Consider the following 22,924-nt stretch of genomic DNA (forward strand, 5'->3'; position numbering starts at 1 on the left):
GAATTGTTGGCTACATCTCTCCTCCCTTCTCTGCCCGTAGTGTTGCTTGCCTAGAACTGTGCCCCCTAAGCGCCAGACCTCTTTGTTGTGCCAGGCAGTCCTGCCGAGAAGTGGGGTGAGGGTACCCTAAACCCAGTCAACCTTTATCATGCCAGAGGCTTCTGGTTAGAAGCGGGATGCATAGCCACCACAACCCAAAAGTGGTAGAGTCCACAGGAAATCCATGAAGTGAAATGTGGCCTTTATTTGGACCCTGGGAATCCTAGAAGAGTGCACACCTTGTTTGACTCCCATTTACTATTTGGCTTACACTTTTTCTCACTACCGTAAAAGCACCTTGATTTATTAAGATAAATCACGGTGCTTTTAGGGTAGTTGCTAACCTTCACATTCCCTTGACAATAACTGCAGGCCCATAAACCTGCCCTGTTGTAGCAAAGAATTGTTATTTACCATGGCCTATGATTCTCCCCTAATCTCTGCTCCATGCCTGAAGAGTGTCACAACACCGGTCACGTGCTTCAAATAACACCTTCTTCAGCTCCAATGTTGGTGAGCATTTCCCGCACCTGCTTGGAGAAAGGTTCCAGGTCATGACTAGCAGCACCTAACTAGGCTCTAATGAACTGTAGTGGCCAGCAACGTTATTTGCATGGGAATTGCAGATAACGTTGCTGATTTTCGAATGAAAGGAAAAGTGGATCCCAATTCTTAAAATACAATTTTGCTTTGGATGCTGTTGTTTGAAATCAGGTCTGCTCATGTAGCTAATGGCATTCAGGATCCCCCATTTTCATCTCCTAAAGGGGCAGTACTGCCAGCACAGGCAGAAGCACAACAGTACTTGTACACACACTTGCTCCTGCCCATGCACTCTCAGCTTAACTGGTACAAGCTGGTAACTGGTAACCCCTGCCCCCTTTCTTACAGAACCGCCAGAGCGCCAGGGTACCACTCCGGTGGTGGTAGTGCACGGTACAAATATCCTTTAACATTAACATAACTCAGTGTCTCTCCTTTTCTCTTGGCCCTGTGGCATGGTGGGGCTCTGCCACAACGTATATTCGCCACTTGCTACTGTTGTTGAATTACTATGGTTACTATAGATACCTTTCCCTACGTGGTACATTTTACTCAATTGATCAGATTGTAGTCAGCCTTTGAGCTTATGTGTATTAGAGAATGTCTCACAAGCTGCGCTTACCCACACGTTTATGTTGGAGGTGTTTTAGCATAGATACATATACATCCAATTTCTGTTTATAGAGACAGGTAACCAGAAGCTGTATAAATAAGTAAATATAGTCTCCGTCAGATAGTTATAGGGGTTTATTTCACAAACACTACACGCCAACACGTGTTTCAGCCCTCTCTGGGCCTTCCTCAGGGAGTTTAGAAAGGTAATAGTTTGGATTCACTATAAGCATACATTATGACAAAATAAAATTGCATTACCATAATTGCCATGTAATAGTTTGAAAAGCAAGACAAACCATACAATAATATCAGGTCATATTTACACAATCAGCACCAAGTGCAGGTGTGAGGAGAGAGGACAAAGGCCAAAAGATTGGGGGGGGGGGGGGGCGGGGAGAGAAAGGAAGAGAAGAAGAAAACAAATTAGTAAGTATTGAAGTATGAGCAACTACTGTAGTTAAATGCATAAAATAGAGAAACCAAAATAATTAGGGTGAGCAGATTTCCATTTGAAATAAAGGCATCTAGTATCCTGCCACAAAATAAGGTGTATTAGAAGTATGGTGTGACCACATCACAATAATGGAGAAAAAGCAGTCTAAAGGCACGTGTTACCTGTTAAAGTAAACCCTTCATCATATGTCTTTGTTAGCTTGATGTCTTTTTCTTTTTCCAAAGCTTACTGTAAAGTAAAAAACGTGCCACTAATTACTAAATGTATCTGTTGCAGTGTTAAGTAGTGAGGTTAACAAATAAATACCAAAACTGGATAATGGGTTTAAATGTTCGTGCTTACCAACAGATTCAAGCTTATTGCATAGTACAAAGAATAAAGCGCTGTCGTTTCCGTGCTGCAAATCGATTTTCAGTTCTAAGGGTAACATGGGAGAAAAGCACAAAAGGCAGGTCTCCCGTTAGCCGCTGTGACCATAACTGTGCCATAATGTTCAAAGGAAAGGCAGGCTTGCAAGCGCTTACCAGTAGCTGCTTCCATTAGCCGCTTCAACGCGTGTCTGTGTCCTGTCTCCATCACGTCCTTCAGTCGTGTGCCTCAAGGAATGTGGGTGTTGTCTGGTCTAGCCAGTCACAGGACAAATGGGCCTTAAAGACCACAGTCACATGATACATTGCAATTAGGGTTGCCAAGCAACCAAGTACAGAGTTTAGTCTCGGAAACGTCTGTGTTTTTAAAGTCCGAACCAATAAAACTAACAATTCTGTTACTGCAACCAGTTTATGAAAAATGTAGATGGATATTAAGTGCTACTGTCACATTCTACGTGCATTGTTTAGTCTAGGGAGTGATTATCAATGTAAAGTATATACGGGTGCTGAGTTTAAGATGCCTGAGTAAATCTGCGCGTGCTCGTATTAGACTGCAGTTATTCCAGGGCAATGTTTTTAAATATGCACAAAAAATACTAGGTGTTAGTGCTGCTAACTGAGTATGTAGTTGGGTGTTCAGTACCATTAGAAAAACACGTATACGGAAACCGGCTGCCTGGGGATTGGTCAGCCGTTTGGCTTGTAGAAAAAAGTGTGTCTAGCTTTAAATGCATGTGTCATTTAAAGTGAAACAGAAGCTTAGTTATGTGTATGTGCTAGTCCGTGTATAGAAGGGCTGTGGTGCCAGTGCAAAGATAGTAGTGCCTGACCTGAAAAATACGAGGCATGTATTCCAAATAATAAATGGTTACACAATAATAGTGAGATAAGAGGTCTTCAATAATGAGGACTGTATGGGTTACAGTGCCAGGATGGATAAGAGTGTTTAAAGCAGTACCGGAAAAGCCATGTTTAAGCAATTAGATATCTCCTGGTATGTCTCACATGGGTCCTTGGAAGGAAGTAAATGCAAATAGTTAAGGTAACTAAGGTAACTAAGGTTGATCAGTCGAATTCGCCTTAAACTTAGAACGACAGTTTATGAATTCAGTAATATTAGTGCTCAGGTTACCATGGCATGTGAATACTTTAGTAGGTGATAAGGCGAACTGGCAAAAATTTTGGAAGGGATACTGGGAGAACTACCCTTCTGTGCCTCACTACTGCAGCTAACCTTTTAGACCAATCCAGTTTCACAATAATTGCTAAATCTGTGCGCAACCACCCATATTAGGGACTTTTTCTCGGTCTCGCTAAGCCTTTGAGCTTACCTTTTTATTTCTTACAGATATATTTTACCTTCAAAGTCTTCTGCGAAAAATAATTTCTGATAGGGGTCATTAGCATATCTCAGGCTGCTTCTTACAGGCCAATTCATGGAATTAATGTGCACTGAAAATTCCTGCGCAAGCGTGCAAAACCGTGCGAATCGCAGTGCAAGTGCGAAAATCGCAGCAAAACCCGTGCAATTCGATTAATGGAAGTCCGTGCGCGATTAAAATCTGGGATGTGCGCTGAAAATCTGCGTGGCGCGCGCCGGTGCACAGGTCATCTAACGGCATGCGCTACGGCCACAGCGAAAGCGCACATAGCGCGGCGCACATAACAAAAGTAGGCGTAACACGGGGCGTGACACGAGGAATGGGGAACAACGCGTGAAAATGTGGGCGTCACTGGGGAAGTGCAGGAGGCAAGTGCGCGGAACGCCCACACGCTCGCCTACAACACGTATTCATGGAATCGAATAGGGCAAACCAGCGCACGGGCGAAGACGCGCACAGGCCTAAACACGTCCGCCACACGAAGGCAGGCGGTAGCGTCCCTGCGCATGAAAAAAATGTGCGCCAAAATGTGCGCTAACAAAAAGCACATCTATACAGCTCTGATGATTGTCCCATACTGTGGCCCTCTAGTTCAAATGACGTGCAAAGGGGTACGCGACAAACACGAACACCCGCTGTGTCAAAAATAGCATGTGCGTGTATTTCGGGGGTGCGCGGGCAGTTTCACATGCGATTGGCCTTGGGCGAGCGGGTGCATGTAAATCTGGAGTTCGCGGGAAGTTTCACACGCGATAGGCCCTGTGCGAGTGGGGTGCGTGTATTCCTGGGGTTCGCGTGAAGTTTCACACACGATTGGCCTGGGTACGTGTAAATCTGAGGTGCGCGGGAAGTTTCACACGCAATTGGCCTTGGGTGAGCGGGGTACGTGTATTTCGGGGGTGCGCGGGAAGTTTCACACGCGACAGGCCCTGTGCGAGTGGGGTACATGCATATCTGGGGTGCAGGGGAGTCCTACATGTGAATTGGCAGTGTGGGTCCTCCCAGGTGTTCCCTCTACACCCTCCACGGCCCCTGCAGGCAGCCCACACCACAGGGGACTACCCTGCACCCCTGGTCATGTCCTGCAGGCAGCCCATCCAACATGGGCATGCCCCCCAGCCAAGCCACATGTCAGCTTGCACTACTGATCACCAACGCATGGCCCCTCCACCCCCACCCCCCCAGCAGTGCAGGGCACCTGCCAGTAGGCCCCCACTCATGTCCCACTCATGTCCCCTTGCACCCCCAGCAGTGCAGGGCACCTGCCAGCAGGCCCCCACTCATGTCCCCTTGTACCCCCACCCCCCAGCACTGAGGGGCACCTGCCAGCAGGCCCCCACTCATGTTCCACTCATGTCCCCTTGCACCCCCACCCCCAGAAGTGCAGGGCACCTGCCAGCAGGCCCCCACTCATGTCCCCTTGCACCCCTACCCCCCAGCACTGAGGGGCACCTGACAGCAGGCCCCCACTCATGTCCCACTCATGTCCCCTTTCACCCCCATCCCCCAGCAGTGCAGGGCACCTGCCAGCAGGCCCCCACTCATGTCCCCTTGCACCCCCACCCCCCAGCACTGAGGGCACCTGCCAGCAGGCCCCCGCTCATGTCCCACTCATGCCCCCTTGCACCCCCACCCCCCAGCAGTGCAGGGCACCTGCCAGCAGCCCCCCACTCATGTCCCCTTGCACCCCCACCCCCCCGCAGCGCAGGGCACCTGCCAGCAGGCCTCCACTGCTGTCCCACTCATGTCCCCTTCCACCCCCACCCCCCAGCAGTGCAGGGCACCTGCCAGCAGTCCCCCACTCATGTCCCCTTGCACACCCACCCCCCAGCAGTGTAGGGCACCTGTCAGCAGGCCCCCACACATGTCCCCTTGCACCCCCACCCCCAGCAGTGCAGGGCATCTGCCAGCAGGCCCCCACTCATGTCCCCTTGCACCCCCACCACCCAGCAGTGCAGGGCACCTGCCAGCAGGCCCCCACTCATGTCCCGCTCATGTCCCCTTGCACACTCAACCCCCAGCAGTGCAGGTCACCTGCCAGCAGGCCCCCACTCATGTCCCCTTGCACCCCCACCCCCCAGCAGTACAGGGCACCTGCCAGCAGGCCCCCACTCATGTTCCACTCATGTCCCCTTCCACCCCCACCCCCCAGCAGTGCAGGGCACCTGCCAGCAGGCCCCCACTCATGTCCCCTTGCACCGCCACCTCCCAGCAGTGCAGGGCACCTGCCAGCAGGCCCCCACTCATGTCCCTTTACACCCCCACCCCCCAGCAGTGCAGGGCACCTGCCAGCAGGCCCCCACTCATGTCCCACTCATGTCCCTTTGCACACCCACCCCCCAGCAGTTCAGGGCACCTGCCAGCAGGCCCCCACTCATGTCCCCTTGCACCCCCACCCCCCAGCAATGAGGGGCACCTGCCAGCAGACCCCCACTCATGTTCCACTCATGTCCCCATGCACCCCCACCCCCCAGCAGTGCAGGGCACCTGCCAGCAGGCCCCCACTCATGTCCCCTTGCACCCCCAGCAATGAGGGGCACCTGCCAGCAGACCCCCACTCATGTTCCACTCATGTCCCCATGCACCCCCACCCCCCAGCAGTGTAGGGCACCGGCCAGCAGGCCCCCACTCATGTCCCCTTGCACCCCCAGCAGTGCAGGGCACCTGCCAGCAGGCCCCCCACTCATGTCCCCTTGCACCCCCACCCCCCAGCAGTGCAGGGCACCTGCCAGCATGCCCCCACTCATGTCCCACTCATGTCCCCATGCACCCCCACCCCCTAGCAGTGCAGGGCACCTGCCAGCAGGCCCCCACTCATGTCCCACTCATGTCTCCTTGCACACCCACCCCCCAGCAGTGCAGGGCACCTGCCAGCAGGCCCCCACTCATGTCCCCTTGCACTCCCACCCCCCAGCAGTGCAGGGCACCTGCCAGCAGGCCCCCACTCATGTCCCTTTACACCCCCACCCCCCAGCAGTGCAGGGCACCTGCCAGCAGGCCCCCACTCATGTCCCACTCATGTCCCCTTGCACACCCACCCCCCAGCAGTGCAGGGCACCTGCCAGCAGGCCCCCACTCATGTCCCCTTGCACCCCCACCCCCCAGCAATGAGGGGCACCTGCCAGCAGACCCCCACTCATGTTCCACTCATGTCCCCATGCACCCCCACCCCCCAGCAGTGTAGGGCACCTGCCAGCAGGCCCCCACTCATGTCCCCTTGCACCCCCACCCCCCAGCAGTGCAGGGCACCTGCCAGCAGGCCCCCCACTCATGTCCCCTTGCACCCCCACCCCCCAGCAGTGCAGGGCACCTGCCAGCATGCCCCCACTCATGTCCCACTCATGTCCCCATGCACCCCCACCCCCTAGCAGTGCAGGGCACCTGCCAGCAGGCGCCCACTCATGTCCCCTTGCACACCCACCCCCCAGCAGTGCAGGGCACCTGCCAGCAGGCCCCCACTCATGTCCCCTTGCACCCCCACCCCCCAGCAGTGCTGGGCACCTGCCAGCAGGCCCCCACTCATGTCCCCTTGCACCCCCACCCCCAGCAAAGAGGGGCACCTGCCAGCAGACCCCCACTCATGTCCCACTCATGTCCCCTTGCACCCCCACCCCCCAGGAGTGCAGGGCACCTGCCAGCAGGCCCCCACTCATGTCCCCTTGCACCCCCACCCCCCAGCAGTGCAGGGCACCTGCCACCAGGCCCCCCACTCATGTCCCCTTGCACCCCCACCCCCAGCAGTACAGGGCACCTGCCAGCATGCCCCCACTCATGTCCCACTCATGTCCCCATGCACCCCCACCCCCCAGCATTGCAGGGCACCTGCCAGCAGGCCCCCACTCATGTCCCCTTGCACCCCCACCCCCCAGGACTGAGGGGCACCTGCCAGCAGGCTACCACTCATGTCCCCTTACACCCCCACCCCCCAGCAGTGCAGGCCACCTGCCAGCAGGCCCCCACTCAAGTCCCACTCATGTCCCCTTGCACACCCACCCCCCAGCAGTGCAGGGCACCTGCCAGCAGGCCCCCACTCATGTCCCCTTGCACCCCCACCCCCCAGCAGTGCAGGGCTTCTGCCAGCAGGCCCCCACTCATGTCCCATTGCACCCCCACCCCCCAGCAATGAGGGGCACCTGCCAGCAAACCCCCACTCATGTCCCACTCATGTCACCTTGCACCCCCACCCCCAGCAGTGCAGGGCACCTGCCAGCAGGCCCCCACTCATGTCCCCTTGCAGCCCCACACCCCAGCAGTAAAATGGCGATCTCATGACACAAACCAAAAGTCAACTATGTACATCAACACATGTCTGCCACACAAAGGCAGGCGGTAGTGTCCCTGCGCATTAAAAATTGTGCGCTAACAAACAGCCTGTATATACAGCTCTGATGAATGTCCATACTGTGGCCCTCTAGGACAAATGACGTGCAAAGGGGTACGCGACAAACACGGACACCCGCTGTGTGAAAAATAGCGTGTATTTCGGGGGTGCTTGGGAAGTTTCACCCGCGATTTCAGCAGGGTACGTGTATTACGGTTTTCGCGTGAAGTTTCACATGCGAAAGGGCCTTGTTTGAGCGGAGTAAGTGTATTTCAGGGGTGTGCGGCAAGTTTTACATGCGAAAGGGCAACACCCGTGCACAATACGTCACAGACGCGCCTACGCGCTAAGGGCCTTTGGTCCAATGATATTGCGTACGTGTGCTGACGCGCTTACGCGCTAAGGGCCTTTCCTCGAATTACACGCTGATGTGCAAGATTTTCACATGCCAAATAACTCCGTATCAAGCTCGCCACACGTACACACACGGAAGACCATGCTCCTGCCCTGAAGGCCATTTTCCTGCCCCCAAGAGCCCCGAGCACGCTCCCACCAGCCATCTGCTGCTGCCTGCTGCCCACGTGCCCTGCTATTTGATGCCTGCACGTCAGCCATCTGGAGGGGTGCAGTTGCTGTGTCCACCCCTGCTGGAACAGAAGACTCCCGACTGGGATTCCATCGCTCCACAGCACAGCCCCAGGACCCAGTTGCCCACCCACTCCTGCCTCTGGGGTTGCCATGTCAGGCACAAATCCATCTGGCACCACTGGCAACCCCCAGCCAGAGAGGCAGAGGGCCACCAGCTTCACTGCCACCGAAGTCGGTGTCCTGGTGGAGCATGTCCTGGGGCATGATGATGCCCTCTTCGGAAGGTCGCACGCCGACAAGGAAGGACGGACCAGGATCTGGACGGACATTGTGACTGCCATCAACGCGGAGGGGGTGGCAGTGCGCGAATTCCATCATGTCAAGAAGCGCTGGGAGGACTTCAGGTCCAAGACCCTCAAGAAGCCCCAGCGCCTCGTGGAGGGGGGCCGGGGCAGCATGAGTATCATCCAGATGAGGGTCCTGGAACGCGTAGGCCCAGCGCTCCATGCCCAGATCCTTCGGAGGCAGTCCCGTCCGGAGTTGAGCGGTAAGTGGCCAAGCATTGCTGTATGAGAAAGGGCATGTTGCAGGGTGCTGGTTGTCTGATACTTGCCTGTATGTGTGACATAGGCCATGTACGTATGTGTGTGTGCAGGGACATCATGGTCATGCATGTGAGACCAGTAATGTGTGAACCACATTATTGATGCATGTGTTACAATGCAACATGCGGAGCAGCATGGGGAATGCACACATTAATGCATGGCTGTCTCTGTTATTGGACATGGATGGGGTGTGAGAGATGGGTGCTGCTGTCATGGACATGTATGGTGTCCATGTCTGTGTGTCTGTTACTTGGAAATGCCATGGATGCATGACACATGTCTGTGACAATGTTCAGATTCACTGATGCAGCCTACTCATCCTTGTATCCACTGTGTCTGGGGTGTAGGAGGCCAGATGGATGAAACTAGGGTGAAGTGTGTGCATGTGATGGGCATGACCCATGATACACGTGAGTTTCAAACCAGCATTGTATGTTTGAAGAGTCCCTTGGACATGTATGCTAATTCATAAGCATGCGTCATGCCTGTTACTGCATGTGTTTTGCCTGCACTGACCCATGTGTTGTGGAGGGACATGATGGAAGTGCTGTTTGACAGTGCCACTCATCTGCTATTGCTTCCTTTCTAGCGGACCATTGTACAGTACCCTGATGATTGTGTTCTATGTCTCCCTCTACACAGCGGCAAGTGATGAAGAGGGCGGAGAGGGCGCTGTGGAGCAAAGCGGCGGGGATGCCCCCACCGGCCGGCGATGCAAGGCCCAGTCACCCTCCCAGAATTTACCATCGTCCGGGAGTGAGGGGACTGGTACTGCGTCTGCCACTACAGCTGCAGCGGAAGGGGTGGGTGAGCCCCCACAGGGGCTTGCAATGGCGGAAGACGGTGTGGAGCCATCCAGGTTGGTGGTTTCCACAGAGGAGGAGGAGGCTGCTACTGAGCCGCACATGGGGCCTGGTGGGGGTGGTACCACTGGTGCAAGTGGTGCAGTCCAGGGCCAGGGGTAGGAGGCAGCACAGGTCACCGCAGAGGGGCCTGTGCATGTCGCTGTCCCTGACCCTGTGACTGCACCACCATGCACCAGCAGGGATGCCCCATCCCAGGCCCGTCCGCAGGTAGGGGGGATGTCCATGTCATCTGACACTCCTCTACCTGCGGATGAGGGGACCCCTGGCCATATGGAGAAGGTCCTGATTGGTGTCGCGTTGCGCACTCGTGACATTCGTGATGACGTGCGTGCTTCCTGGGGGGAGCATGCATGTCATCACGAAGAGCAGCGTGACAACGTGTCCCAGTTGGGAGTGTCCATGGTCGGGGGTTTTGTACATGTGTCGGCCACTCTGGCGGCCCTCTCCTCCTCTGTGGAGACTATGCGCCAGTCGTTCTCCATGCTGTCTTCCGGCACCAGGGCCCCTGTGGACCTGCCCTGACCAACGCAGCCAGCTCAGTGGGGATCCCATCCCTGCCACAGTCGGGAGTCAGAGGTCCAGCAGGGGTGGACACCACAGCAACTGGACCCCAGCAGATGGAGGATGTGCCGGCATCATCGAGCAGAGCACGTGCACGACGGCGTCGGTGGATTCTATCAGCCTAGATGCCGTCGTGCTGGCAGAGGCATTTGCGTCGGAGGCAGCAGCAGGCTCAACGTGGGAGGCATCATGGCTCGGGGCAATCTACATCAGAGGGGCAGGCATCGGCCGGAGGGCAGGAGGACCCTGGAATGGGACTGTCTTTCGTGTGGCAGCGGTTGGGCCAGCAGATAGGTGCCAAGCGACGGCGGGCGGAGGAGGCACGGCTCACGATGGTCAGGGCGGAGAACTCCATTCGCAGGGCGCTGAGGTGGGCTGAGTGCCTCAAGGGAATTCGCAGGGAGTTGGAGGTGGACATGGCGTTATCCCTGCGAGACCTCAGGGCCAGAGAACAGGCCCGCCTCCAAGACATTGAACAGGAGTTCGATGATGCCCTGGCCCATGACATCAACAAGTGAGCCGTTGGACTTGACCGCCGCCATTGTATATATTTCATTAGTGTTAAGTTTCATTAATTTTTTATTTCATTTGGGGCGCATGGACTATGCCCCACATTTTTGTATATAGTTAGTAATTTGGTAGGTTTCATTGTAGGTTTCATTTATGTCATTGGACTCATGGACCCTGGATTTGCTATTTGTACATAGTTTTACAGTGGTTTTTTCTCCTTCATCTTTATTTTTCTTCACCATGGAGCAATGGATATTACGCTTTTCTTTCCCTTTGGATTTGCTTTGTTGGACGGTGACTTTGGACACATTTTCATTTGGATTAATTTGGATTCTCTTTTTTTTTATTTATCATTTTTTGGGACATGCTGCATTTTCATTATTATTGGCATTATTGTGTGTTTTTATTTCATTCCCTCCATTTTGACTTGATTACATTTTTGTTTCTTACTTCAATGTGTGGTCTTCTCTCATTGGTTTCATGCATGTCACAATGTGAGTTTTCTCAGTCATGTGTTGCCATTGTGTGGGTCGGACAGACTTGTACTCATGCGCATACTGCTTATTTGTGATCTATCATGCAATGGGGATTTCTATTTGGAGTGGATGTAAAGCTTGGTTGGTTGTTTGGACTGGGGTGCTGTGGTGTGGGATTTGTGTGGCCTTAAGAGCCATCTGGATTGTGATGACGTGTTGGCTGGGGGACATGTGCCAAGGCCTGCTGGCAGGTGCCTGTCAATGATTGGGGGGTGGGGTGCAGGGGGACATGTGTGGGACATGTGTGGGGGCCTGCTGGCAGGTGCCCCTGACTTCCGGTGGGTGGGGGTGCTGGGGGACATGTGTGGGGGCCTGCTGGCAGGTGCCCTGCATTTCTGGGGGGTGGGGGTGCAAGGGGACATGAGTGGGACATGAGTGGGGGCCTGCTGGCAGGTGCCCTGCACTTCTGGGGGGTGGGGGTGCAAGGGCACATGAGTGGGACATGAGTGGGGGCCTGCTGGCAGGTGCCCTGCACTGCTGGGGGTTGGGGGTGCAAGGGGACATGAGTGGGACATGTGTGGGGGCCTGCTGGCAGGTGCCATGCACTGCTGGGGGGTGGGGGTGCTGGGAGACATGAGTTGGTGATCATATTGCAACGTGACATGTGGCTTGGCTGGGGGGCATGCCCATGGTGGATGTGCTGCCTGCGGGACATGACCAGGGGTGCGGGGTAGTCCCCTGTGGTGTGGGCTGCCTGCAGGGGCCGTGGAGGAGGTAGAGGAGACACCTGAGAGGACCCACACTGCCAATTCACGTGTAGGACTCCCCGCGCACCCCCGAAATATGCGTTCCCCGCTCTGAAAGCAAAATCGTGTGTGAAACATCATGCGCAGCCGGATAATACACGTACCATACTCCAATCCTGTGTGAAACTTCCCACGCACCTCTGATATACACGTACCCAGGCCAATCGCGTATGAAACTTCCCGCGCACCCCTGAAATACACATACACAAGCCAATCGCATGTGAAACTTTTCGCGCACCCCTGAAATACACGTACCCAGGCCAATCGCGTGTGAAACTTCCCGCGCACCGCTGAAATACACATACCCAGGCCAATCGCGTGTGAAACTTCCCGCACACCCCTGAAATACATGTACCCAGGCCAATCGCATGTGAAACGTCCCACGCAACCCTGAAATGCACGTACCCAGCCCAATCGCGTGTGAAACTTCCCGCGCACCCCTGAAATACATGTACCAAGCCCAATCGCGTGTGAAACTTCCCGCGCACCCCTGAAATGCACGTACCAAGCCCAATTGTATGTGAAACTTCCCGCGCACCCCTGAAATACACGTACCCAGGCCTTTCGTGTGTGAAACTTCCCGCGCACCCGAGATACACATACCCAGCCTAATCGCGTGTGAAACTTCCCACGCACCCCCGTTATACACGTACCCCACTCGCACAGGCCCTTTTGCGTGTGAAAGTTCCCGCAAACCCCCTAATACACGTACCCTGCTGAAATCGCGTGTGAAATTTCCTGCGAACCCCAGTAATACAAGTACCCCACTCGCACAGGCCCTTTCGCGTGTGAAACTTCACGTGCACCCCAGTAATACATGTTCCCCGCTTGGCGTTTGCTGTTTGGCAGCCCTGTAAACTGGTCCAGGGTTAGCGCAGCCCTTTGCGCTGAATTGGGAATTTTGATGGCTTTTCCTTGCGCGAGGGCGTTCTTGGGGGCTTAACTGGCGCTGCTGCAGGGCCGCTGCGCCATTCTGCGCCACAGCTGGTTTTGGAGGCTAAAATCCATGAATACGCTGTGCGCGGAAATCGATTTTAGCGCACGCGGCTGGCGCAGACATTCGCACGCGCACACTGTGCGCCAGCCGCCTGCGCCACTTTTGTGCGAAATTCTATGAATTACCCTGTTAGTGTTTTGAGGTCGTTTTTGTACGACTTTAGGTATTAAATTGGACCTATCCAATGATTCTCATCCTCAAAGCAATGATCGGAAGGAGAGTGTAAATCCGATACTTGAGCATTATTTACATTTCTTTGTTAATACTACTCAGACTAATTGGAAAGAACTCTGTTTTTCACAATATGTTTATAATATTTTTGTGTATTCAATATACAGCTTGTACCCTGTTTTTCTGCGTTCTATGTAACATGCAAGATCTATTTACTCATGACAGTTTGCATACGAGGAGATGTATGTTTTTCTGAAGTGTTTATTCTTTTTTAATCTATATCTTAATTGATTATAAAATCAAATAGTTTTATGGTTATATGGTTTAATGCTATGCATGTTGATTGTATTAATGAAATCTTTTTGTGTTTTTTTTTATGTTGTTGGTTACTAAGTGTGAAAAGTGTTTATAAACTGTAGCACACTATAAATTATTTAATATAGTAATAATAATAATAATAATAAAAATAATAATAAAATGCAGCTTTTACCTTGTTGCCTGCATTGTATGTGCTATGAGGATTTTCTGAGGTACTTTGATCACATTAGATGGTAGGTGATTCTCATTAATAGGTATGAGAATTGCAGAAAACTGATCATTTAGTTGCTAAAAACACTTGAGTATCAAAATAGGGCAATAAATGTGATCTGATGTTTCTCAAAATGTGCTCCCAAAATATTGTTTTGTCTGCCCATTTTTGATAAACATTTGTTTGGGGGGCTGCATTGTTAACACTGTCTCTCTGACCTTACATCGCTAATTGGAGAGTTTATCCAATGTTTCTCCACTGGTAACTTGAAATGTGTGATCGCAATCCATTTTCCCTGTGTCTCGGTACAACCTCCTTAGGTAACTTTGGGTGGTCTTGAGGAGTATACGTTTTCACAAATGTGTGTTGCTCAAATTTGCTGAGTTTATTCGCATTGTTTGATACATTGAAGGGCTATCATGTATGTGATAGGTTTTAGGAATCTGTTTCTTTTGTTCTCCCGACTTCACGTTTTTTACTGCCATTTTCGTGGCGAACCAAGTAATTTGGGGTGTTGGGTGAATAAGGCACAGGTATATTACTAAGCATGGACTTCGGGACCAACAAGGCAAACTTGAGTGTTGAGACCAGCATGACGGCCCATGGTGCCAGGGGCATCCTGGGGACATGTGTCAACATTACAGCATGGGGCAAGTGTACCGGCTTGGTGAGTCTAGGCATCAGATTCCGATTCTGCATGGCGGCATTGGGGCTTTAGCACTTCAGCATTGCGTGTTCCTTTCTGCAGGTAGTTTAGAATGACGTCATAATCCCTTTGTTCATACTAGGCCAATGTTGAGGATTTGGCGGAGAGAATACTATGAATAGAAAGAGAATGATTTGTTGCATACACTAAGATGCTTATAGTTGTTGAGACTACTCCAATGTGGCTTATTTTCACATGGGTATAGTGGACTAAAGTATGTATTTGGCCAGTGACATCACAACTCTTCTATGGCTGCTTTTGTACCACTTGCCTGTTTGTTACTGATTTCTGCTTCTGTAAAAAATGTAGGTGAGTTCCGTGTGTGACCCTGCATTTTTATCAGCCTTTTTTTCCCCTTCAATTGCAACCCAGCTGCAGTATTCAGATGGTTGCTAAGTGTGTTTTTATCACAGACAGCAAGTCTGGCAATGGGCAAGGGCCCTCCATTTCCGTGGATGAAAAATGATTAAGTGAAGCCAGCATGTCCTGAATATAGTCTTCCAGTTCTATTGCCTGTCTTTCTCTATGTGGGTCCTGGCAATATAATCCAACTTACTCCTAAAGCCTGGTGGATTATGTACCTTTCTTGAGGTCTACAGTCTGCAGGACAGCATTAACATTTCCAACCTGCTCTTACTAGGGTCTTTCCCTCTCACCCAAGAGGACATTACCCCACTGATAAATTCCTTAATTGCTTTGCTGTAGGACACACCATGAGGCCCCCACCAGTTGGGGTGCACCATATCGGCCCTGCAAACAGTAAATATGGTCTCTTTGGCAGAGAGGAGGCATGGCAATGGCGTGTTTCTTGTGGATGTAGGAAGGATTTCTCCGGTACTGCATGGCCACCTCTGTACTGATCTCGACTGGATAGATTATCCTTAACTGAGGCTCTAAAGTGTTTTCTTTGCACTCACCATGGTGGCAATCCTCACTGTTTCCTGTTATGTCTTTCAGTGGCACATGCATAGGTCAAGAGTTCATTCTGTTTTTTCACAAGTGTCTCTGCTGTTTTAGCAAAACTGTCTTTCACGCCTTTATACTATAAGATTAACAGCCTGTTCTGTATATACTAGGGTGTTGGGCCTGAATTTAACCACCTGTTAATCGACGAGTACATGGGCGATACAGAAGACCCCCAAGAAGTGAGAAATGGCTTTCTTGAGATAGTTGGAGATTTACTATTTGTTGTCCCTTCTGTGAAAGCTGCCAGACTCCATAGCGGTAAGTCTCAAAGAGCATTTAAAAACCTGCATCATTTCTAAAGAAATATTGACCAAGAAGTGACTTGCTGGGTGCCTGCAGTGTTCTCAAATGTTTTCATTTTCTCCACCTTGAGAGTTGCGTGTCAAAGAGGCGGCAACAATAGTTTATCCGGTACATTGGAAGCACAATATTTCTTTTTTTTCTTATGATCGGTTTCATGTGGCCCTGAAGCAATGTAAATTTCTTTTTTTTGTTAACATATCTTATTGAAGGCACAAAACCATGTGTGTACATCATAGTACAGAAAAAGAATAACAAAGCAAAACATCTTATATAATAGTCAATCTTATGGGGGCTTTAATTGTTGAAATAAGATTTGATGCATTGGATTAAGGGTATGTATGAGCGAGAAAGAGGACGTTTTTAAAAGTAATGGGGAGGTGAAACATATAACATAAATGACAGACAAGAGAGTGGGGAAGTGAGGAGGATAAGGATAAAGGGGAAAGGATGGTATAAGGGCAATCCTTAAACAGGAATAATAATATCATTTTAAATAGATTAATCATTTGAGGTGAGGAAATCAAAAAAACTCCATTTCATTTCATACTTATGATTCAGTATTGGGGTTATAGCAGTACATCCCTCCAATCTAGGTATATTACATGCTGAGTTCAACCATATTTTATGATTAATCAGGTCAAATTTCTTCCAATTAGTTGGGATGACCTGGACTGCAGTTAGAATAAAAAGGTCAAATAAATAAGATGTGTGGGAGTCTAAATGATGTTGAAATAAAGAACTGCCCAAGAATAAAATCTTAAAATGAAAGGGTTCATCTAACTTGAAGATACATTTAACTTAGATTCCAAAAACATATGTTTGAACAATCCTTCACCATCATGACAATTCCAACATTTGTTACCTTAAGATATCTTACACTTAAAAAGCATAGCAGGGGTGATACAGATTCTATGATGAAAAAAGAAAAGAGTTTGGGTTAGATTAGCTGAAACAGTTATGTTAGAGGTTTTTTCCAAAAAGACGGCCAGCCATAATCTTCTTAAGTAACTGCACAGTCTTGTTGCCATTGTTGCTGTGTTTTCCATTGGGGATTCTCCACCAAGCCATTAGTAAGCTCTTTATAAAAAAGGGAGGTGAAAACTGGCAATTTTACATATGATTGTGTCTAACAACACTGATTTGCCCCGGAGGATTTCATCAGAAGCTGCAGATTATCTACAATAGCATCAATTAATAGTAATGGTGATAAAAAAGACTTAAGAGTGGCAAATTTCGCCCTGAATTCATTGAAAGTTTGTGTTATACATTGATTAAAAAGATGATGTACATATCTAATTCCTTTGATTATCCTTGTTTCCAAAAAATGACTCTACCATTAATCTGTATGAGATTATTAAACCATATAAATTTAGAGGGGTTTGTAGAGATGAAACACATTCTAATCTGTTAAACTCTAAACAGAACATTAGTACATTTCTTTATTTTTTGTAGCAAACAAATTACAATCCGATCGAGGAAAGGGCCAACCCATAATACTTTCAACACAAACCCATGTAGTGGTGAAAACATTTTCAGTTTGACAAAATCAACCCTGTGCTTGCTTAAGTATGAAGGCAGAATGATATTTAATAACATCAGGGAATCCCACCCCGTAAAGATGACTTTCCTCTTAAGTCTACTAAGGGAGATCCTATGTTTATCTTTCAAACATTTACTGGGAATTGGCACAGGAAGCATAAATAAAATGTATAAAATAATAGAGGAAATCATAATTTTAATGGATTGAAGACAACCACACCAAGATAAATGTAGCGGGGACCAGGAATCTAAAATATCTTTAATTTTGGTTAATGTGATGTTAGTGTTTTCCTTAATAATATCTTTGACTGACAGAAACATTTGCAAGCCTACATATTAAATTTTCTTAGAACACCACCTCATGCCATAGGGTTGGACTAGATGTTTAGTGCAATGAATATTCAGAGGAAGAATTTCTGATTTGTCCATATTTAATGTATACCCTGAAGCTAATGAAAAATGTGACACAGTATCATGCATGTTATCCAGACTAATTTCAAGATCCTTAAGGAATAGAAGAGTATCATCTGCATAGGCTGCTAATTTGACCTTTAAATCACCAAAACGTATTCCCTGGATACGAGGATGTATCTAGTAGTTTCTAAAAATGGTTCACAGGTTAAAATAAAAACTTCTAATGTTGGATGCAGAGAGTCTTCCTTTAACATACCCAACCTGGTCTTGTTTAATTAATTTAGGCATAAAAGGGAGAAGTCTATTTGCTACAATTTGGCGAAGATTTTGCACTCTGGATTATTTAGAGAGATTGGTCTATAGCTTTGTGGTAATTCAGCATCCTTGTTAGGTTTGGGGAATGCCAGAAGCATAGCTTCAGTAAAAGTACCTTCAGATTTTGCGTTTGAGATAAAGTGAGCAAAAAGTACATATAGGGGTAAGTACCGATTAAAATGGGCATAGAAGTCAATAGAGGATCCATCGGGTCCTGGTGTCTTACCTTTTTTAAGCCCATGTATAGCTTTGATCATTTCATTTTGCGTTATGGGTCAACATCAATAGTCGGATAATTTGAACGTGAAATATTTTGTAGGAAGGTAACAATATTTGGATTATTGGGAGTGAGAGGAGTATAATTGTTGATGGAATGTACTGAATACCTTAATAATCTCTTTATGTACACATTTTCTAGTGACATTTGAGTCCTTTATGACTGCAATTCTACTTGTCTCTTTTTTATTTTGAGGTAGGAAGCTAGGTATTTGCAAGTTTTATTAGAAAATGGATACATTTTAGATTCATATTTTAGCAGGTTAGTACAAGAGTATTCAGAGGCAAGTTTATTATATTTAATTCTTAGCGGTAATATTTTAAAATGAATTTCCTGAGAAGGATTAGAGATATATTGTTTCTCAAGAATATTTTATTTTCTTAGGATCTCTTCAGAGTCATGTTTCATATCCTTCTGTTTTTGCATCAAAATAAATTATTTTTCCTCTTATTACTGCTTTATAACAGTCCCAATTATTAGGGATAAATGTATCTGCCACTTTGTTAATCTCAAAATACATATTGTGGACACTTGTCAGAAACAAAGCACATTTTTCATCTTTTAATAGGGCCGAATTAAATCTCCATCTATTTGATTTGGAAACAGGATTGGTTTATCTGAGTTTAATATGGATAGGGTCAGGATCCAACAGGAATATACAATCTATAGTAGAATCAATTAGATTAGCAGACAAAGAGTTGGCCAAGAAGATATAGTCCATTCTGGAAAATGAGTCATGGGGACTGGAATTAAATGTATAACCCATGCCTGATGGGTGATGTAGATGCCAGGCATCAGCAAGGCCTATTTCAGAGATAAACATTAGAAATTGGTTAAGACATTTTGAGTTTTTAAAGAAAAATGTAGACTTTCTGTCTAGGAGAGGATCTACTATTTCATTAAAATCCCCACATACAATAATGTTTTGTAATTTTGAAAGTGCAGACGTTCCTTAAGTTGTTTCCAGAAAACAGGAAATTATGCGTTAGGACCATATACATATAAAATTGAGGAGTAGGTAGAGTTAAAGGACAGATTTCAAAGGACCCACCTACCTGAGTCATCAGATTCTGAGCAAATGATTCTGCAATCAAAATGTTTGTTTATCAGGGTTATAACACATTTTTTTCTACCCTCTGCCGCACTAGTAAACACTTTACCCATCCAGTGCTTGTTAAGCTTAGCAGTTTCTGATGTTGAAATGGAAGGTTAAATTCTATTGAGGTAACGAAGAACGTTTTGTCTCTTTATGGGATTGTGAAGGCCTTTAACATTCCAAGATGATACATTAATTGACATAGGCATAAAAGATTTAAAAACCTGAACCTAACATAAAAAGTCATCTGGGTAGTTGGTGAATATGAAAGTATGGATTTCCAAACAGTTCTGATATGACATCCAGTTATTATGAAAGATATGATACCCATGCAGAAAAAACATAAGGATAAAGAGAGACACATGGAGAAGATGATGACAAACAGCAACATGAATATGAGAAAAAGTTGACAATAGTAATTGATATTACAAAAACGTATGGATAGCAGGATACAGCCAGAACATTTCATGTTGAAAGAAAAAGCAATGATGAGGGCGGGGCGCCCAGCGAGATCAGGCCAACCAAGGAATCACTCATGCACAGCTGTATTTAAAAGTCAAAGAAGACATTTTTCAGAAGGCCTTATTGTACAATACTTGGACAAGGTCCAGCAGTATCCATTTTCATCCACCCTTTGAGATTGAATACATTGGGCCTCATTACGAGGAAGGCAGTAGGGGGTTAACGGGGATGGTAGAGCTGCCGGCCCCGTTAACCCCCTACCGCCTCATTACGAGGTCTCCTTGCGGAACCAGGCATCCTTAGCGAGTCCTGCGAGCAGACCAGGATGCAAACAACGGGCCTGTCACTAACATACTGGGTACCGGGTCCGGGTTCCCTGAATGGGGAAATACCAGGCCCTCCAAGTCAGAATGATCCAGTTTTTCCCCATTCAGGGAACCCGGACCCGGTACCCAGTACTCAGTATGGGGGTAGCCATGCCGCAAATAGCTGCATGGTTACCTCCATTGTCGTAATGAGGCCCATTGTCTTAGGTCTCCATGATTATCAAAAGAAGTGGTGTGTCCTTTAAAGGTTACTTTCAGGGATTCAGAATGGATCATTCCATATCTGGCATTAAGTTGTTTCAAAGCTGGCCTTAACGCAATAAGTTATTTTCTTCTAGCGGCAATAGAGTTTGCAACATGTTGAGAAAAGAATATATTATTTCCATACCAGGTAAGGTGTTTAATCAGCCAAACTTTTTTCATTATAAGCTGTACATGTTTGAAGTCCAAAACAGCAAAGGTAAGAGTTCTTGAGGAATTTAGAGCATTAGCTAAAGGGCATAGAGGATCAATCTTATGAGATCATTGGATGTTGAGTTGCAAGGAAGGGGGTAGATCTAATAGCTTAGGTAGCATTTCCTCCAGGAAGACCAATTATGCAAAGGTTATTTTCTCTATTCCTATTTTCCACGTTTGCAGAATGTTTTTGAAGCGCCTTGACCGAACTTTCCAAGTTAACAACTCTGTTAGACATGTCCTCTGCGTCGCCCGCTCTGCGCTCTACTTCAGATATCTTAGACTCAAAGGTTGACCATTTGTCATCCAAAAGTTACAGTTTGTTATTGGTTGCTTCCATGAATGGTTTTAAGGCTCTGATTTCGGTTAAGATGGCAAGCATGGCTGGATCCATGTTTTCTTCATTGGGAGTAGGCGATTGACTTTTTGACTTTTTTGCCCCTTTAAGGTGGTAGCAGCTGTTGAGGCCAAATCTTTACCAAGGTTTTTCTTAAGTGTAGCCATAGTTGTATTGGAAAGTTGCTCCTAGGGTGATAGGCTTGAAAGGTATAATATAAGTACCCAATATCACCTCTTAAGAAAGCAGAGTCTCAATTTAGTAATATAATTTTCAAATTAAGCATCCAAAATAATTCAACTGAGTAAAAAGACACCTTTCATGCAGGGTAAGAAATTATTGCCAGGTAAGTCAATTGAAATATACCTGAAGAGCCATTAATTCAGCTCCTATAGCACTTCAGGGAGCAAAGAATGATTCCACTGAGTTAGCTTGGTCGATAGTCGTATTAAAGAATAATTAGAAGTACCTGGAGCACAAATATAAGGTATTTTGGTGTTATTTTCTGCTTGTTTGCTTTAAATGGTCCATGTTATGAAGAAAGCCTGCTTCCAAGAGCAAGCTACACACATGCTGCGCGTCGGCCGAAACAGTTAACAGGAACCTCTGCTCCATTGTTACGCCAGCGCGCTGCTTAACAGCCTTCTTGGGCCGCCTTTCCACACTACGTACAAGCGACTGCGTTAAGCCATCGACACAGTTCCTTTCGGTGTACCTCTTTTTAAACGCCCTCTTGATGAAAGAGATGGTATGTAGAATCGACTTCTAGATATCTTTATTTATTGTTCTTATGGTGCGTAGAGTGGAGCCGAGAGCTAGTCCGCCATCACGCTAGTCCGCCAAGCCATACCCCCCGCAACATACGTTTCAAAGCGTTACTTTTAACTGAATGGTGGGTCACTGCCAATGAGAGTTCACAATTCTAGGTTTAATTTAAGAAATTAGTCTATTTTCTTGTACTAGGTAGTTGTATTTGTCAGATTACTCTTTGACCTGGCCTCTACCATGGGTAGCATCAGTTCTCTCTCACAGTTCACCCTGCTATGCACTGCAATATTGGCCCTCAAGCAGTGGCTACTCTGTTATGTCGTCCTCTACTTGGTCTTCAGAGCCTCTGTGCCACGTTGGCAGGACGTGCACTTCCGAAACAGTTCACATTATTTCTCTTGCGGCATCTCAATACCACACGATTTACCTTGTGAAGCGACAGAAGCACAACTTCTAATAAACAACTTTTCTCGATTCACATTCCCTCTCTCCCAGCGCCCTTGTGTCACTTTGAGGGTGACAGGGCTTCAAGCCCCCCTAGAATACAGTTCACCTCCTTGAGGCCTCGACGTGTCACACGCTTTGCAGTGTGCAGTGTCAGAAACACATTTCCAATCATTCTCCATGGTTCTCCTTCTTTCAGCACGTTTGCACTATATCAGAGTGTTTGTACTTGAACTCCCAGAGTGCAGTTCACTGAGCCTCTTTTGAGGCTTCTCCTTCAACAACCTTGCCTTGGGAAGTGTTAGAACCACTACTTTTACTTTCTGTGTCTCAGCAGTTCTTGCTCCATATTACATGTCACTTTAGTTCTCTTCAAGCTTCTCATTTCTGCATCCTGTGAAGTGCCGGAACAAGTACTTCCACTTTCTCTTTCTATCGGCACCCCTTGAGCGGCTTTGCAGAGTGACTGGACTTCCCCTCCCAGGATCCAGCTTAAACGGGGTCTCTTGAACCTTCTCAGCACCACACGCTTGTGTTGTGAAGTGTTAGAACCATTACTTATCTCTCTGTCCTACTTGCACTATACTGCCAATCTCATGCTCCCAGCTCCTCCTGAACTCTCTTTTCAATTTATTTTTGTAGGCGCCTTCTATGAACAGTTTCGATTTCTTTCAATCAGCA

The 22,924-nt window shown here is 48.0% G+C and overlaps 1 protein-coding gene and 1 long non-coding RNA gene across 3 annotated transcripts in view; one reads left to right on the top strand and one right to left on the bottom strand.

Moving 5' to 3' along the window:
* The window catches only part of LOC138455244 (fatty acyl-CoA hydrolase precursor, medium chain-like), an 820,182-nt gene that overhangs the window by 678,515 nt on the left and 118,743 nt on the right, over positions 1-22,924 (top strand). For both annotated transcript variants that reach the window (XM_069607092.1, XM_069607093.1), the window contains exon 11: positions 15,617-15,764. In XM_069607092.1, coding sequence (XP_069463193.1) covers positions 15,617-15,764 — 148 coding nt within the window. The remainder of the gene's footprint in view (positions 1-15,616; positions 15,765-22,924) is intronic.
* On the bottom strand, positions 1,328-2,258 carry LOC138455271 (uncharacterized). The gene is made up of 4 exons (XR_011261914.1): positions 2,176-2,258; positions 1,994-2,068; positions 1,813-1,879; positions 1,328-1,417 (listed from the first exon to the last, which is right to left on the bottom strand). It is a non-coding gene; the product is annotated as an uncharacterized lncRNA (long non-coding RNA).

This window comes from Ambystoma mexicanum, chromosome 1p, assembly GCF_040938575.1.
Source record: "Ambystoma mexicanum isolate Mex_15411 chromosome 1p, UKY_AmexF1_1, whole genome shotgun sequence".
NCBI lineage: Eukaryota > Metazoa > Chordata > Amphibia > Caudata > Ambystomatidae > Ambystoma > Ambystoma mexicanum.